This window comes from Haliotis cracherodii, unplaced genomic scaffold (genome assembly GCF_022045235.1).
Source record: "Haliotis cracherodii isolate W230 unplaced genomic scaffold, xgHalCrac1.p SCAF_2, whole genome shotgun sequence".
NCBI classification, from domain to species: domain Eukaryota; kingdom Metazoa; phylum Mollusca; class Gastropoda; order Lepetellida; family Haliotidae; genus Haliotis; species Haliotis cracherodii.
Window position 1 is genome coordinate 9,097,386 of NW_027266275.1, and position 19,073 is coordinate 9,116,458.

The 19,073-nt window shown below is 38.5% G+C and overlaps 1 protein-coding gene across 2 annotated transcripts; it reads right to left on the reverse strand.

The window, feature by feature from the left end:
- Positions 1–1,022: 1,022 nt before the first annotated feature.
- Positions 1,023–18,278, reverse strand: LOC139469727 (uncharacterized). Of its 2 annotated transcripts, XM_071251982.1 has the most exons (4): positions 17,871–18,278; positions 9,844–9,910; positions 6,189–6,422; positions 1,023–4,473 (listed from the first exon to the last, which is right to left on the reverse strand). In XM_071251982.1, the coding sequence occupies exons 2-4, from the start codon at positions 9,905–9,907 to the stop codon at positions 1,829–1,831; spliced, it is 2,943 nt and encodes a 980-aa protein (XP_071108083.1). In that variant the 5' UTR covers positions 9,908–9,910; positions 17,871–18,278; the 3' UTR covers positions 1,023–1,828. The 2 variants fall into 2 exon arrangements, with proteins under 2 accessions (XP_071108083.1, XP_071108084.1); XM_071251983.1 differs by lacking the exon at positions 6,189–6,422.
- Between the last annotated feature and the right edge of the window lie 795 nt (positions 18,279–19,073).

A 19,073-nucleotide genomic window follows, 5' to 3' on the forward strand; every position in this document is an offset into this window, starting at 1 on the left:
GAACTTTCACATTTCATTGAGTGCAGCTGACTATTATTTCAGCATCAGTACAGGCGTGTCTTTGTTTCGGTCGAATGTCTTTTTGTATCATCCTCTACATACATCACACCTCTTCAAATCAAACTCTCAATAAAACGAAATCTAAGTTTATTCAACATCATACTGTACACTCTCAAACACAGAGTATGTGTTCAACAATGATGACCGTTTATGGTCAATTCTATTGGTAAAACAAAATACATCATCAGCCCTGTATCTATGATCATCATTTTCATATATTACAATCTTGCAAAGATTACACGTTGTGTGTGCACCAAATACACATTCATCCAGAGGCAAAGTGAAAACCTCAAAACAATGAAGTCTCCAAACCCAACGTTATGAACATGCATGTCTATCGTTTGTTTAGTACGACAGTATCACATGATGGGTAAAATACACTTCTACTCTATACTTGTAAAATAGTAATATATATCAAAGTAGGCATGTGTCAGTGGATACACATTGCAGAGATATTTTTTCATTTAATTACATATCCAAATATATTTGGTTATGAATGAGCTAATGAACTAAGGGCAAAAGAAAATATACCTCCCAGTAGATTTTACCATAATTTATGTTTGATTTGCAATTGAAAATATTTTAATTTAGGAATATTATTTTCAAACGAAATGAACTGTACTGGAGCTTTGTTGGATCTCAAAAAATACTTTCTTAAATGCTTCTTTTTTTAAATATATAATTTGATTTAAAATGTTTGATAAATTTCATGACATCTTAGACATCTTATCTTTGTAAATAAATATATTTTCTTTTTTTCGAGGAAAATTTACATGTCAGGGTTCATTTCTTACCCCAGTCTTCATTTAACCAATTTATTTGTACTCAAAATTACCCAGCCACAGATTACCTTTACAAACGGTTGCAGAATGGATTGACATAATCAAATTTAACAACGATTCCTTCAGTTTTTAATTAGATAAAACTAACTTCGGTGTACCCCCCCCCCCCCCCCCCCCCCCCACTCCTCAGTTTATAATGCGTTGTATGAAACTATATGTTCAAATAATAGCAATATCTCAAGATTTCATTGTGTTCGTACTTACTTAAAGGTAGTGAATTGCGTTATATTAGCCACAAGATGCTTAAGACGGAGAAAATAAACCTGGTGTGTTAACGCAGCAACGTTTCATTTGAACAAAGGGACTATCATATTGTGTGCTCAAACACAACTGTTTAATAAGTTTATGTGTTTTTTAATTTGAATACACGTCATATATAAACCAACCACCTTAAGGATAACGTTGGTTGAAGAATGTTCAAACGACGATATTTCGAAAATGAAACATGTGCTTTAGTTTAATATTAATAAAGTACAAAGCAATATGAAGAGTAAATATTCATATATTCAAAAGTTGTAATAATGGCATGCAGAAATAATAAATGTTTCCAAAAGGCCGATATGGTGGATAACTGAAAATGTCTACATCGCTTCGTATACAAGTTCGAAAACACAAAGAACGTGTATATAACCTCAAAGCTGCTTGACCCAAACAATGGTAAACAATATGTTTTCATAACATGGGATGGCTTGGACAAAGGGTATCATATGGTCATTGTGCACGTTATCAATGGTTATCATGCTATAATGATTTTGTATGATGATACGGCATTCATATTGTACATAAATGTCCTTCGTTTATCACACATTAGTTGTTATCACAAAAGAGCATTCTCGATCAGACCTATCATTAAAAAATCATCGATGTGCAACCATTACATTACAATCATATTAACGAATATTCATTGTGAGATCAGCCATCTAAAATTAGAATCGAGACGAAAGGGTTTCTTTACGTCTGCGAGACCTCAACGCTCTTTCACGTGACTTCCGGGAACGTAGGAGTCTGGATCGGTATTTGCGACCAACTGAAGAAGGATGACGGATCGGGCGAGGATTTTTCCTTCGTCGCCAATATCGTGGACGTGCATATCGCATGGGATGTTTGCCCTTATACTTCGCCATTGGGTCGGGGGTTGGGCGTGGTCTCCGCCTTCTCTTTGGTTTGCTTTTAGGAGTTTTCTTTGGACGATTGCGATTGGGCTTCTTTCTGTTTGGCCGATGACGACCGTATCTCGGAGGGCGTACACGGCGTGGCGGAGAAGTTGGGCGGTTTGACTCCGTTACAGTCGCCGCTGTGGTTGGTTGAACGGCTTCTGTGCTCGATAATGTCATGTTTACCAGGATTGTGTCAGTAGAGTTCAATGCAACGTCTGATGTGTTCGAATAAGTCAGATTTGTGGGAACCTCAGTAACAGTTTCATTAGCTATTACTGACTCTGTTTGATTTAAAGCATCAGTAATCAAGGTGGAAACGTTGGTAGAGACAGTAGAGTTATCCACAGAGCTAGCGTTCACATCTTGCATATCTTCACCTAGACTTCCATTTATACTGAAACTGCCATTTCCCAATACTTCACTCCCATTTACACTTGGATCAGGGAATGTGTTGTTACTTGATAACGTAACATTGACCAATAGATCTGTGCTGTTCATGATCATTTCTGGAATAGTCTGGTTGGTATTCAGATCCGGTAGGGTACTGTTCCCCACTGATTCATTGACAGACCCTTGGTTATCTGGAAAGGTAAAGTTTCCATCCCCGCCAGTGATATTAGCACTCTGAGAATCAGTGTTGTTTGTGTCCACGGTGTCATTACTTCCAAGTACCTTGTCATCAGGTGTTGATGAAGTTGTTTGAGTACCACCAACGATGGTTGTTTTGGGGGAGGTGGTCCCGGAATAAATATCTCCGTATTTTTCCAAGAAAGCTTTGATGTCAATAGGCACGGGAACTGTTGCTCCAGGTAGGAACTGATTCTGGTTTCCGTTTTGGAAGGGGAATTGGGGACCTCCTTGTCCGGGGAATTGGAAGGGAAACTGTTGCTGCTGATTGTACTGGTTATATTGAGCCTGAGTATTCTGTGCTGGAAGGTGAAGAATTGGGACCTTGCCACGGTAACTAACAGGGAAACATATAACTGGATTGTGTCGAGTAGGAACAGCTACAACTGAAAATTTGCCCGTATCACCTGAAGGAATAAGGAACAATTTGGGTTTTTCTTCGGGCAATTTCAGATCAGGGAATTTGTCTCTGTTGAAACACAATCGGTTACGTTTTTCTTCAATTCTGATAGGAGGATCGGTACCTTTCGGAATCTGATATATAGGTATTTGGGGTTGAGGACGACCTTGAGGCGGTATTTGATATGGTGGATATTGGGGGTATTGGGGGTAGCGTGGTCCGTATGGGTATGGAGGATACTGTGGATACTGTGGATACTGAGGGTTCGGTTGATACGGTGGGTATTGAGGGTATTGGGGATTGGGATATGGTGGGTATTGAGGATTTGGCTGAGGATAAGGAGGTACCTGGGGAGGTTGATTTCCGGGCTGCGGGGGAACCCGTGGCCCTCCTTGTGGATTGCCATAGGGATTGTAAGGGTTATAAGGCTGGTATGGGTTATAGGGATTTTGTGGTCCATACGGCTGAGGTACAGGCGGAGTCGTAACCAAAGGAACATATGTTGTAGTAGCTGAATGGGTCGGTTGTCGTGCAGCAGGTTTAGTAGCTGTGGTAGTTGTGGTTGGAGGAATTGTTGTTTTTGGTGGTAGCGACGTTGTGTCAACAATTAAGATATTTGGTGTTTGTGGAGCAGCAGTGTCATCCTTAACTAGGGGTTTAGTTACATCAACCGGCTTGAGAGTAAATGTCACAGATGTTGTCGCATCTACAGATGATGATGAACTTGCTTGGACTTTACTGCTCATAGATGCTCCTGCGCTGGGTCCCGTTACAACTGTGTGTCCTACTGAATCAATGCCAGGTGTCAGGTCACCTTGTGATGTTGATGCTGCTATCGGCAGTTCAATGCTAACACCAGCTGTATGTGAAGGCATTATGCTTCCAGTTACCCCTTGTGTTTCATCTGAACTTTGTCCTGGAACAGTGCCAGAAGGTGAAATACCCAAAGAGGCTACATTTGTTCCATTGGCGTTGTCAACAACAGTTCCATTGACATCCATGGAATCACTAGAGTCGTTCATGGAAACGGATCCATTCATGTCAGTGACGTGGGTTGCATTGGCCAAAACATCTAACCCCATCATCGAATCAGAACCATCAGTGATATTCATAGATGCAGCCACTTCAACAGAAGGCAGACTGTCATTACTCATTGACGAGTTATTTGCCCAGTCTTCACCAAACGTGGCATTCGCCATACTCTCGAGGTGGTCTATGTTTGGTGGATTTGGAAAGGCTGATGCAAGGGATGCAAAATCCTGCATATCGGTAGCTGATGGGTCGAGCATGTCGGCGATGTAGGATGCGGATGCCACAGTGCCCGATGGCTGCAGCATATCCGAGGTGGCATTCGCGACATCTGTTCTGTTACCGGAAGGTGGATCATCTGGAACGAGTGAAGGAGAACTCAGTGGTCAGGTCGAACCATATATGTTTTATACATAGTTTGAATTATTTCGAATCAGCATTAAAAGACCGAACGGGTAAAAGGGGAGTTGCAGTAATAACCAACTATACGTGAACCTGGAACCCTCAAGCCAAATGTAGATAGCGTGTTTATTGTCTCATTTGGTAAATAAGAAAATGTACTTCATGGATAACAATTCTGGTTTATTGCATACAACGCCTTTTCGATGTAGATTCTTACACCGTTATCAAGCTGAAGTGAAGTTGTTATCTATAAAGTTGCATGATTTTATTACTTGTCCGCTACAGCTTGATAACGGTGTAAGAATCTGCTTCGAAACGGCGTTATATCCAATAAACCAGAAGTTGTCATGGATGAAGTTGTACGTTTTTCTTACTCATCATGCCAACTTCAAGAACGCCAGTCAAACCCATTCAGTTAAAGTTGGTGACGATCGTCATTTAAAACCACAGTCAACAATATTTACCAACAATTTCACGACGGCCAGCGAATAATGGTCAGTGATTGAAATGAACAACGATGGACACACTGGGTACAATAGCAAGTCAAAAGGCCAAGTAACACCCCGAGCAATTTGTGTCAGTTCTTATAAACAAGCAGGAAGTTACGGCGAACGACATCTGGTCCGTATTTCCAACAAATGTTGCGTCGTGTAATGTGGCAAAATTGTCGTTTATACAAGGAATGCAGTGCTTACATATCCCTGGACAAACTGTATTTTAACATTGAAAGATTCATGCATAGAAGAAAATTAAATGAGTAGCATAATGTTTACTTGGTTGTTCAAGTTAAAATGACATTCGGACCTATAGTGTGGTAAAAGCAATATATTTTGTTCTACACTTGGTGCATATGTATTGAATGAGTGAGTGAGTGAGTTGGGTTTAACGCCGCTTTGAACAGTATTCCAGTTATATCACGACGTGTTAGCTTAATGTGGGAGGAAAGCTCGAAGTGATGCAGGTCTCGGACGTTTACTACTTCAGTAAAACCCACGAGAAGGGGTATGGTGCTGATAAAACAAGAAACATAATCGTGTTGAACTGGGACTCGAACCCACAACCATAGGTTTCTGGCGTGCCCAAAGCTCACAACTCTGAACAGCGACTTGCGGCGCTTTAGACGACTGGGCCATCCGTGCCCCCCATATGTATTGATATATAGATGTTATTTACAATATTTTGATGTCTATTAACCTGCCAATTCACACACAAACACACATACAGTCAATTATTTACACCGTAGTTAGTACAGTTATTATACAGTAAACTACGGTTATAACGAACTCTAAGGGACCACTGATTTAAGTTCGATATAACCGTAGTTCGTTATAAGTATATATACAGCATATATACAGCAAATGGCCGGGACCAAAATATGTTCGTTATATCCGTCAGTTCGTTATAAGCGTGTTCGTTATAAACGTAGTTTACTGTATTACCTTCTTGATCGAACATAATTTGGTTCCCCTAGATTACATATTTAAAATGATTAACAAGTTAGTCCTAGTTAGTGCGTAAGTGTCACTTTCAACTAGTCTAGTTATCTGGTTAGTCACTTGTTAGTTGTATTAGTTTACATGTATCAGGCACTGTGGACGTCCAGTGTGGACGTCCATGCAGGTCAGTCAAACATACCATGCATAAACACCGTGCCTGTGACGTCGAACTTACTTCCGAGGCAGACTTTAGTAAGAAAAGTAACTCCTTTCTCTAAAGTTTTAGCAGTGTCATTGGAATAGGAATAACAATACATGGTATCCCTTCGGAACTCTGCTGCAAAACACGTGTCGTTCATTAAGCACTGGGCTTCGCATTCGGCTAAGTCCGCCACAACTCGGTAACCTGTCCAGTCGGCCTGTGTGCCCTGTGTGTCTGTTTCACTGAGTAATTTACATGCCTTGATGTCTGTAACAGAGTTGGTAAGTCATAGTTCACAGAAACAAAGGAAAGGATCTGGGTATCGTTGTCATAATCGATACTTGAATATTCAGGTTTTGTCATTTCCTTTTATTCAAATGAAGCCTTCAAATACAATTGAAAATGCTTTCGGATATCTTATGTGTTTGTGCTTGTACAGGTCTCGCGTTAGAGTGAGTGAGTATGGTTTTACACCGCTTTTAGCAATATACCAGCGATATCACGGAGGGGGATACCACAAACTGAGCTTCACATATTGTACCCATGTCGGGAATCGAACCCTGGTCTTCGGCGTGACGACGGAACGCTTTATCCACCAGGCTACCCGACCACCCCTTCTGCCGTAGAGCTGCATAGCAAGTATCAATGGTCGTCTCACATAAACATTATATGAAAATAATTGTGAAGATTTGATAATATTAATTGTATGTCATTCAAGTTAAAACTTCTGAAAAACTTCTGGAAAACAATTTAGTTGAACACCATTTGTAGAACTCTGATGTGTCGAATTCTCGGTTGTGCCTTGACTGTCAAAGATTCGATTTCTTCGAAATTACTCGTCGTCCGCAAATACGAAAATGCCCTACGTTTTGATTTTTGACACATGTCTTCGTTCAATTTTAATCTGATCGCGTTAGCTGCACACGTAATTGCTATTGGAGAGAAACAAAGTAAATGGTATTTTCTCATGTATAACACACAAGATATGCTGTGGTTTCAGCTCATGTATATGTGATAGAAATACAAAACCAAGTAGTGTATGTTTGATGTAACAATAATGTTAGGACATGTATTTAAAGGTATATTGGATGAGAATGGGTAGTATGGTTTACTGTGGGTGTCAGACTATATAGTATTACAGTTGATGTGTTAAAAATGGTGAGTGAGTGAGTGAGTGAGTGAGTGAGTGAGTGAGTGAGTGAGTGAGTGAGTGAGTGAGTGAGTGAGTGAGTGAGATTCCAGCCATTTATTGGCTGGGTAATATGAGAAATGTTAAGTTCAATAACTGATATGCTCTAAGATTCTCTTCACATACATATATACGTCTTAGAAATTATGTTATGTATTACATATGTAGCTACTGAAAACAAACGAAAGTGTATACGTGATAGTGTATTGGAATATGCTCATGTAAAGTGTGTACAAATCAAACAGTTGTCTCAGGCAGTGTCTGTCCTACTCAAAAGAAGTTAAAGAACACCTGATGTTTTCATATGACTATTGTTAATCTGTGATGGCTGGTGAGTATTGCAACACAAGCCTAATTGTGAGTATTCTGTAACGTGGTTTGAGTAATATATTTTGAGATAGAATATAAGAAGAACATTCATTGAAGGTGAAATCTTTTCGGTTGAAATGTGGGGATATTTTTTCCTGGTTTAACTCCAACACAGATACACGCGCACACACGCACACACGCACACACGTACACGTACACACACACACACACACACTCTCACTCACACTCACACACACACACACACACACCGTTATATTGTAAACCCATACTCTCTTACTCACATTTTAAAATTAAAATAAAATTCAATATAATAAAATTTCAGCGTAAAAATGTTCTACCAATATCAAAGGTACCACAGGTGTAAGATGGTATATTGCCGGCCACATAAAAATGCCTCTCAAGAAAAGATCGTTCACCTGAGAACATTTTATACGTTTCCTGCATTGTTAAGTAATTCAGATTGAACACACATGTTACCACGGCTCTTCTGGTGCAGTATAGACAGCACCTTGTGCAGAACGTTCCCCCACACTACAGAACACATGGCCTATACAAATGTCACGGTGGCTGAGATTGCTTACAGAGGTGTATAGTAGTGGTGATACCGACACGGCAGTGAGAAACTCAAGGGTTTGTTTAGAGAACTGAAAGCGAAATAAACACGTGTTATCTAGCTGGGAAGGGGGCATTAGGGGGGTTTATTTACAGAAACTACACGTGTTGTCAATGCCGGATCATTAGCGTGAGTGAGAATTTCAAACCTGGAGCGATATGGCCTAAAATCCATTCTTATGATAACAAGCTCATAGGCGCAATTTATTCTTTGTGTAGGATAGATGTAATAAAGGATGCCGATAGTGCGAAATGCCAGAATCATGGGGTTAGTGACATTTTTATGAGATACATAATGGGCCGTTGTGTCGTAATGCTGGGTTGTACACTCTTTTAGAAACGTGGGGTGCACATATGTATATACAAGGATCACGAGGGCAGTAACCCATTTAGCATTTCCTCCTTTTCAAAATTGAATCTCTAATGCGTGTGTTTGAGCAGACCGCCACAAGAACAGAAACCTTCACGCTCGAAAAATTAAAATTAAGAGAACATTTGAAACATTTGTTCTGAAATTCATTTAAAGAGTTCATATAACCGACTAATAGAGTTGTTACCGACTGCTTTGAAGACATTAAACCAGTGTTGAGATTAAATTGTGAAAATGCCGGTTTAATACATTTTTGGAAAACATTTATACTCATTTTACTTTGGGGGAATGTTTTATAAGATGCAGACGAACACTGCATTTTTCAGTCATTTCTGAGCAAACATTAACATTAACAAATTCATACATTTGAGATAAATGTTATTTGTCAGTCATATGAAGCTCAAAAGCGGTTCCATTCAATCTTCATGCTTTTCACAAAGTTTTGAATATGATCCCCGTATGTTCATACAGTAATTGCTGCACCCGGTTCAGTACTTAAGGCAACAAAATAAACTATTCGTTTCTCTTTAATCTACTCACACTTTCTAACATAATCTTATTCAATATCCTAAATTTACATTATTATGTAAAATGTTTTTGTCGCTTAAATTTTATTGATAATCATAAAGAATATTATTGGACGCCCAATGGAACCTGTTTAGCCAGATAGACTTAATCGAGACTGATTATTCTCGGGCATTAATGTTGTATATCATTGTTGTATATCATTGTATATATATCTATTGTCCTCCCGCGTAAAACTGGCATGTTATAAGAGAGCTGAAATACTTTTCAAACCGGGGGTAATATTGAACTAGGCTCTCATCATTTTATAGATTTGTACCCATTTCAACCGAGATTCAATAAAAGGCTATTTTATTTGATGTCAGTAGATATTTCCCAAAACAAGCGACATGTACACCTGGTCGTGAGAATAATTCTCACTTCCATAGATGCTTTCATGATAATATTATTGGTCATATATGTCAGCAAAAACACAAGTTAAATGCTTCACACGTTTTCTGACTTCCTGCTTATAAAGGAAACAAACGGGCCATTTCCTTGTTTACGGTTTCCGAAAGCAAAGTTTTTGTGTGTTTGCGAAGTCGGACTGTTTGTGTATATAATAAGCAAATTGGGCCATTTGAAATGTACAGCAATGTATGTCAGTGTAAAACAATGCTCACCTTCCGCTGTGATGACTGACACGACGAGAGCCAGAAAGAACAATGCCCTCCCTGTGATATACATCCTCTGAAACAGGAAGTTCCCAGATACATGGACAACATGTCATATTGATATTGCGTAGTACAAATCAACTTCTTTATATTCATATTATACACGAGGATAGATTGTAGATTCAATCCATCACGAAGAACACGTAAATTATAAATTATGAGTGTGTTTCTTTTAAACAAAAGCAACAAAACCTTTGCCATATTAATAAGGAATCTCTGCCAAAAGCAGAGTCGAGTGTACAATTCCAACTATATCGTGAGCATGTGCATATGAATCACTTTTAAATAGTGATGAAACCAGGTGTTCGCGTAAAGGTGAGCGTATTCTGTCGCTGGCACCCGTCACAAACACATGGAAAGTAAGGTTGTTGTTATTTGTTGTTGTTTAACGCCGCACTCGGCAATATTCCAGCTATATAACGGCGGTCTGTAAATAATCGAGTCTTGACCAGACAAATCAGTGACTGAAATCATGGTCATCGATCCACGCTATTGGGATACGATGACATGTATCAACCAAGCCTGACCACCCGATCCCGTTAGTCGCCTCTTCCGACAAGCACAGTCGCCTTTCTACGGCAATCATGGGTTGCTAAAGAACTATTCTAGCCAGGATCTTCACGGATTTGTAAAGCAAGTGAAACAGGGGAACACATTTTACAAGTCAAAATAGGGAATTGCACTGGACATCTTTCTGGTCACTGATGCGCCGTTTTGAACAATATTCCCGTTATATCACGGAAAGCCCGAAGTGATGGCCGATTTTCTAAGATTAGGGAGTTACAGTGGGTCTAAAATGACACTAATCATACCAAGTTTTTCATATAAGCAATTGGAACTACGGGTACCGGAACACTCATAAAGTATGACATCAGAACACGTTTTAAACACTTTATCAATGTATATGCCATACTCTGTCCATGCCACAACATGTTATAGCCAACCAGGCTGGATGTAAGCTAGAACTCGGGCTCTGGAATCAGGGCCACCTGTTTTGAATGTCTGAGAGCTGAGATGAGAAGGTTCTGGTCGTGGTGGTACGCACGTGGTACTACTTTCTATATGACTGGTCAGAGACTGAGATATTTGATATAAGGTGTGTCTATTTCCACATGGTGTTAATGTCAAAGGGTAATGGATAAATGGTTTGGACATATTATAACACTTTATTTTCTGTAATGTCACAACCAAGACGCCAACAACACATCGACTCAAAGAACAAGATGAAACAAAGCTGGAACATGGCTAAAGTCGGTGTTCCGATGTTACAATGTTTGGGCAAATGTGAATGTTTTATAAGATGTAGAAGGACATTGCATTTTTCATAAAATAATGTTTTATTTGTGCAAACATTAACATTAACAATTTATACATTTGATATACATGTTATTTGTCAGTCACAAGAAACTCAAAAGCGGTTCCATTCAATCGTTATGCGTTTTATAAAGTTTTAAATATGAATCCCGGTGGCTTGTGTTCATTCACTAATTCCAACACGCGGTTCAGTATAGACTAACACATGAAAACACGTCTTTAAATATCTTGTTCTTCTTTGAAAGAACCTTTCCTCTCCAAGCAAACTAGACTTGGTTAGTTTCATCTAGACTTGCCTAGACTTTTAATAATACCTAAAAATATAAATTCCACAGTCATGGTGCAGGAAGAGGTTTAGTACTTAAGGCAACAACAAAAATTATTCGTTTCTCTTTAATCTACTCACGCCATCTAACATAATCTTGTTCAATAACCTTAAATTTACTTTATTGTGTGTAATGTTTTTGTCAGGCTCGCTGACTTGGTTGATGTATGTCATCGTATCCCAGTTGTGAAGATCGATGCTCTTATCAATAACTGGATTGTCTTGTCCAGGCTCGATTATTTACAGACCGCCGTCATATATCTGGAATATTGCTGAGTGCGGCGTTAAACAACAAACAAACAAATCATTCTGATACACTGACTGGTCACGTGTATAATGTGCTGATGTTGGACAATGTGGTCTCCATGAATGGTGAGCTTTCTGGTGTCCCCGCGGTGATATTGCTGGAATATTGCAAAAAGCGGCTAAAAATCATACTCACTCACTCCCTGGTGAGCTTCTTGGATACTCTATCACTCAATTAAAAGGACATCTCCTGCCAACCACAATACAATCACTGGAAGCTCCCTGTCCGAACTTGACAAGAACATTGAATAAACGCTTATTCCTAACTTTGTAATATGAAGTGATCCTAATTACAATGTATCCCAGAAACGCAAAGTATATTTTCAAATTACCATGCAGAAGATTACATGAGAGAGGATTTCTTAAGTTATAAATCAGGAAAGCGTACATACAAAACATGAATGAACTATATTTTCAGCGATACAGCGTAACATACTGCATAGCTACATGACACTAGTCGCTGAGTGTACAAAGGTTATTTTAAATCAATACCTATACCATACGTATACTTGACACACTGACACACCCCACTCAGGCCTACGGTAAAGGCGTTACCCTGAACCAAAACTGTACCTCTTAAAAGCATCACATATATACAATATGTAACTTATATTAATACGACTGGAGTTAGCAGACCACCTTGTGGCACACCACTGAAATATCTGCCAGCCTTCTCGGACACCTGGTAAAGGTCAGGTACTTATCCCCTCCATATGCCCCATTACATTGTAACACTTACACCGACCAGTGTTATTGCTGTGTCGGACATGTGAATACGACAAGTAGATAGCGGTGTGAGAGGTCGGGAACTGGGGCTTACTAAATGGAACCTCGGTTTATCTGGTGCAGGGGATGCTCAAACTACTTAACCTACACGACGTTTGTAGTCACTAGGAAGAGGGTTAAGACGATGGAAGATGCGTTCCCAAACAAATCCTTCCATTTACTGCATACTTTGGCCTAGATAAGTAGTTCACATGAAACATACGGTCATGATATGTACCGCATGGTACCTTTGGGAGAAGAAAAGATACGGAAAGAAAGTTCAGAAAAACAGGCAACAGCAGATCTTTGATGTAGATTCGTACATTTTGATGTAGATTCGTACATTTTATTGATATAAATTGTCTCTGTCATTGTATCAAACGGATGTAGCATTCAGTATTAGAATCTCACTCAACAAAGATAAGGTCATAAAATGATATAATTAAACAAACCTAACGACATCATACATCCCTTCCAAGATGGCTAACACACGAAGAGCTTAGAGACATAAGGGCCAATGTCATGTGGAGTCTGTTTTGAGAAAAGTGATTAAAACACATATTAATATTATGCATGTTAACCAACCTTTTTTACCGATAAATTCCTAGACATTAACGCATTCTGACAGCAGAGATATAAATGTTGTTATAAAAACATTCAAAAAAGGAAATAAACTTACGTTTTTAATTTGTGTAAGGTTGGAAAGGGCCAGTGTCTGTATTTTGGCCCCTTTTTACCCTCAGGCATTTGCATAGGATTTAACATGTGAGATTGATAAGTACAAACTTTTGAAGTACTTTTAAATGATTTAAACCAATACCAACATTGTTGAAATAGTTGAAATAGTATAATAAGGTGACAAACTTTCAAAATCTCTCTCAGACAAGCAGTCTCAACCAAACACGGAAATGAGAGCTAAACGGGCCAAAATCTAGCCAAGTGACTTTGGAACTTTTGAAACTTGACTTTGGCCCTTTTATATAATTTTAAGGAGCTATATTTCAAAAGCGCATCAATGAAAAAATACAATATTTTTTCTAAAGGTTGACAAGAAATCATAGATGTTATTTATGCAATAATATGCAAAAGGGCCAAAGTGCATTTTGGCCCCTTTTAGCTCTAAGCTCTTCACATACATTTGTAGTTATTAAGTTATTATCGGCGGCGGGATAAATGTCAACAAATTATCTGCGTATTTTCCACTTTAAGACAATATAAATCTCACGACCTCTTCAAATTTATCCACTTGTATTTTGTCCCACAACTAGTATCCCTTGCACAAACCCTTGGTGTGAATCTGCAAAACCCATGTTATACGTCATTAGCGTAACACTTTTTCTTCGTCCCCGAAGATTATCATGTTACAATTATTATAATAAAGCATTGTAATAATGCATTCTTAATAAAGGGACCGCTTCCTTGGTCTAGAGTGGATAGGAAGCGGAAGGTCGGTGGTTCGATGCCTTGGCATTGTCATGACACAAACGTTAAATTATGGAACTTGTTATTACACTGCCTGTCGCGAAGCATTAAGAACTAGTCGGCTCAGAATCAGTATACATTGTCTGAGTATGGCACTCATGTTAAGCTAAATCTCTGAGTGTGCTGGAGAGGTGCCCTTTGAGTGTGCCCTTGGGCTTTTCCCGAGCTCGTGGCTTTCAACCAAAACAGAGAAGTTTTATCCTTAACTTAAAGAACAGATTATTAATGTCACGGTTATATGTCAATATAGCGGTTCAACTCTGACTAGAGCATAATACTCCAGCTATTTTGTAAACAACAATGAATGTTTAGGGGTTTCCTTTGTGGTAAGTCTGCCACAGGAAGAGGAACACAGTCCAGTAACATGACGCATAACATGCAAGAATTCTTGGTTCTCTTTACTTGGTACAGCACAGATACCATGAATTTGAATCAAATATAAGTGTCATGAACAGTCAAACGTTATTAACTCGAAATCATCGGAATTTATCCAGTGGTACGTCCACTTGATTTTTTTAAGAAAATGTGTTTCACTTTTAAAATCATCAATGGATATGTGACTGAAGTGTTTCCACCTGCAAAGCGAGATCGCCTTCTTTACTCAACTAGTCGGCGTTTCTTGTAATGAGTAACACAACAATCTCAATATTAAAAAGAAAGTTGAATACTTCAGGATTCTTTATTATTGGGGTAAACTAACCATATATTTTTATACTGGAATATGCATGGGTTGATAAAACATATCGACTTATACGACTACTGATACAGACAAAATGATAAAGTAATAAGAAACTTTAAAGGTGTGTCGTCTTAAGCGATGTATTTCGTAATCGGAGTCTCGCTGTATACTTAAAAAAACAGATTGAAAATGTCCGTGGTTTAAATCGTCATTTGGAATAACTAGTCACGCAGCTTACTGTACCTGTACACGCTATCTTTATCAAACACATATCTACCAGCATATAATTTATATATTTCATGGTTATCAAGTTAACGTACAACGTACGCTTTTGATTTTTATCTGAAACGGAAAAGGAAACGAATGGTTTCAATGTGTGAAAACATGTAATGGGAAAAGACTATTTGTCTTTTCTTTGAGAAACATGCTTTCAGAAACAGAGACAGAAACGGTATTGTGAAAACGTAGAATTGGGTCTATTTTTAGCTTGCAGTCTCCTTACAATAACTTAAACTTTAACCTAGCTCAACTTGATATATTTGGAAGAAAAAACAGATGGCATGTGGTAGCACAGCTTTTGCACTCGTTTAAAAATCCAACATATCAAGTGTTATGAATTTCCTCTGTAGAAACATTGAAAACATATCTCCTAAAATCTGTAATATTGCTCGTGTGTCCATGTCTGCCAATGTTATTGAAGAATATAAAGTATTAATTTACAGTGTCACATATTGAGTTATACTTAGTATAATGAACATAGAAAGAAGCATAATGTTAGTACTTCCCCACCCAAAGCCACACACATTGATTCCTGACATAAACATGTTGCTTATGTGTAATCCGCCTCCTCCCTCCCTCTTAATAACAACAAATACATGGTCCCTCGGGGAATGTTCCCCATCCCATCTGTGGACAGATTACAATAAGGTCTGTGCCAGGATCTTATCCTTGAATTGTGACCAGAAGTTTTACAGGCCAATTGGCGTATGCTTGAATGTGCATCTGCACGTATTGCAAGTGCAGCTGCATGAACATCGCAACATCAAATCTAATGATGTTAAGTGGTGCAAATATTCACATTTGCACCTCTACATGTGTATGTGGCCTTACCTCTACACACTGTAATCTTTTGGGACGGAACAGATTTACCCTTACTGCTTTTTGACCATCGATGTGTGTTTTGCATGACGGCGGAAACTGTATTCCATATGTTAGTATAGCACTTTCACGTTATGCGTAAGCATCATGAGTGCTTAGACAAATATGAATATATCAAAATGGCCTTGAGTATAACCTATAGGAGGAGAAGACACCTTGAGTTGAGGTGGGGTCGTTGTTGCAGCTCACCTGGTTAACACGTGTTCTAACCATACCAATAACTGTATTAGGGTTGTTGAAGAGGAGATGGCATAGCATACATTCTGAAGGTCCTGCCTCACAGTAGGTGGTGAGAACTAGTGCTACATATTTTATACACGTATTGTGGTACGTCATTCCGGTCTGAAACTGTGACACAAGTGACCCACTTACGCCTTCAACACAATATGGTAATTGAAGTGAAATCCGCAGATAAATAAAACGAACAATGTGAAAACTCCCTCTTAATTACCAAATGAATTGCAAGTGGATCATGTGAAGCTAGGAACTACATTCTAAATCAAAGTGTTCATACGAGTAACGCTTTAAAATATTATGCTGTGTCCTTACTTATTAACTATTCGTCTTACGATGAAAATTCAAATCTATCCTTTATATTTTATGTGGACTATTCAAACTAAGCTAAAGAACACCCAATTTGTTTCATATGTCAATCGTTTATCTGTCCCACCATGACTTATTAAATATTAATCATATTGGAAAAAACGGGTATTCTTTAATTTCTTTTGAGTGGTATATTTCTGAGGTTGGGATGTGACGAAATAATTGATTTGTAAAGAACAATCATGTAATAAAATAAGTAAGAGGAGATTGATTGAAAACTTAAACTTAATCATCTGAGTTTATAAAGTTATAGCAAATAGGACTGTCCCCTGTATATGTACGTTCAAACAAGCACATCGCTTAATGAAAGGAGCTGCAAAAACTCCAATGCATTTTAAGCCTGTTTAACAAAAGGGTACTCACATGCAAAGGGGATTGCAAGAATCATATCTCAAAGTCACCTTATATGTTCTCAAAGAATATGTTCTATTCAACAAAAAATAGTATTATAAACAAAATGGAAAATAAACATTTCATCATTACCAACCTTTTCAATTTTGTGTAAATGTAGATTCAAAATTCAAAAATGGCCTAATAACATCTGTGTTGAAGACTCGTTATGGTTTGGCGTTGGCATTTTATATTAAAATCGGAATGTATTGCCAATATAATTCATTAATGCAATGATGGTATCTCACAGATGTCACATTTCAGGTTATTCAGAACAATTAACCTTACATTTAAGGTAACAAGCTCAAGAACGTTTACCTATCATCGGCAGGTATTAAATTAGATAGCATTTTACAATATCACGCATCATACCTGTTTATTTTCTGTACAAAGCAGTACGAGACTTTTTGAAGGTTAAAAGGATTTTCACCAGAAAATATACAGGTAAGTCATATCTATCGTGTTTAACTAGAAAATGTTCTTATCAAGCTGACACTTATCAATGCGTCAGTTCACACCAATGAGGTTTTAGTCGGCAAACACAAGCCTGTCTGATTCACGAACCTTATTTGTGGGAGCTCATGTATGTTAAGTGTTATTTCAATTCCAAATGTCATGATGAATTATAGATGAATGGTTTATACATACACTTTAGTTTCATACTAATTTCAAAAAGGAGATTCTCGTTCTCCAAGAACAGACATTATTCCAAAAGCTTAGGAATCGTTTAGTTTTTGTAGTTTGTTTCATGGTAACATCCTATACCTTTCACTATGTAATACATTTTCAAAAAAAGTGCATTTCCACTGAAAAAAGAACATGTTTTAACTCAAAAGTCATCGGACGTAGTCATGGCCCGTACTCCTGGTTGCCATGTGCTTTCAATGCGTATGGAAGAGTGAGAAAGCAAGGTTATAACCAATTAGGTGCAAAGGAAACAAAAAATATACTCACGTAACAAACTAAACAACCCGAATCCTGAAGGTAAAACGAAAAAACGCCGTCAATATGTCACCATCATTCAAAATTGTATCTTGCCGCCAACTCCTCCAGAAGTGTTGTTCTTCAAGAATTCGCCTCTGGTTGAAACGGAAATGGGTGATCAGTTTCGCATCTGGACAATTATCGTTGTGATTCCGGCTATTCCTCGTCAGTCAGAGAAATAAACACTGATATTTGCAGCGTTTTGTTTAACACTGGAACCCCCTCGTCTTATGGGGGTTGGAGGCCTGACGGATAAAAAAGGCCTCGTTGTCAGCACGTGTGTACGACTCAAGCCAAAGAGATTCTGACTATTGTGTTCACCTCTTTGCTTTCCGAGAGCATTTGGTGGAAATATGACAACTCCCTACTGCGCACATTGTAACGGAGAAATCGGAATAGTTTTGGTCCTCTGAGAATTGTGTAGGATATCCCTGTTCACCCCCAGGCAAAGGAGCCCTTCCTCAACAATAAACAAGCCTGAAGTCAGACTGTCTCTAAACATTGTTAATCACTTAAGATGTCTGAGGCGTCCTTAAATGATGCTATTTTCATTCAGTGTGTTATGGAATTGCATGAAGTTATTGTGATTTTGAAGTTGAATATTACTTTCAATTTAAAGGGGCTAGTCGTTTGATGTGTTCTGAAGTCTCTGTGAAAGAATAATGGCGAGCTCTGTGAGGGCGTTGAGCTCAACGCCACTTTGAACGGTGATCTAAAAGGTCAAGCCTATTGAGGCAGCTTTTAATTCGGTTTTGCAAAAGAATCAGATATTTGTACCTGATGACTTAAGGAACCACTGGGTTGCGGCCTGTGTGAATATGTACCACACTATTCCTCTGGGAATATAAAATCGCTCTCTTCCTGTGTGAATATAACATCTCTCTCTCTTACTGTGAGAATATGTTCCACTCCCTTCCTTTGTGAATATGTACTTTTCTCTTCCTGTGTGAATATGTTATTCTCTCTTCCTGTGTGAACATGTACCTTTCTCGTCCTGTGTGAATATGTACCGCTGTCTTCCTAGGAGAATATGTACCGCTCTCTTCATGTTTGAATATGTACGAGTCTTCCTGTGTGAATGTAAACTCTCTCTTCCTGTGTGAATATATACCGCCCTCAGCCTGTATGAATTTGTACCTCTCTCTCTCAATGTGAGAATATGAACCTCTCTTT

What these genes read in the sequence shown, in the direction of transcription:
- LOC139469727 (XM_071251982.1), bottom strand. Translation starts at nt 9,907, where the DNA reads ATGTATATCACAGGGAGGGCATTGTTCTTTCTGGCTCTCGTCGTGTCA. An exon ending in GTCAGTCATCACAGCGGAAG is followed by an intron (nt 6,423 to 9,843) that starts GTGAGCATTGTT and finishes ACTCTGTTACAG; the next exon opens with ACATCAAGGCATGTAAATTA. An exon ending in TACTAAAGTCTGCCTCGGAA is followed by an intron (nt 4,474 to 6,188) that starts GTAAGTTCGACG and finishes CACTCGTTCCAG; the next exon opens with ATGATCCACCTTCCGGTAAC.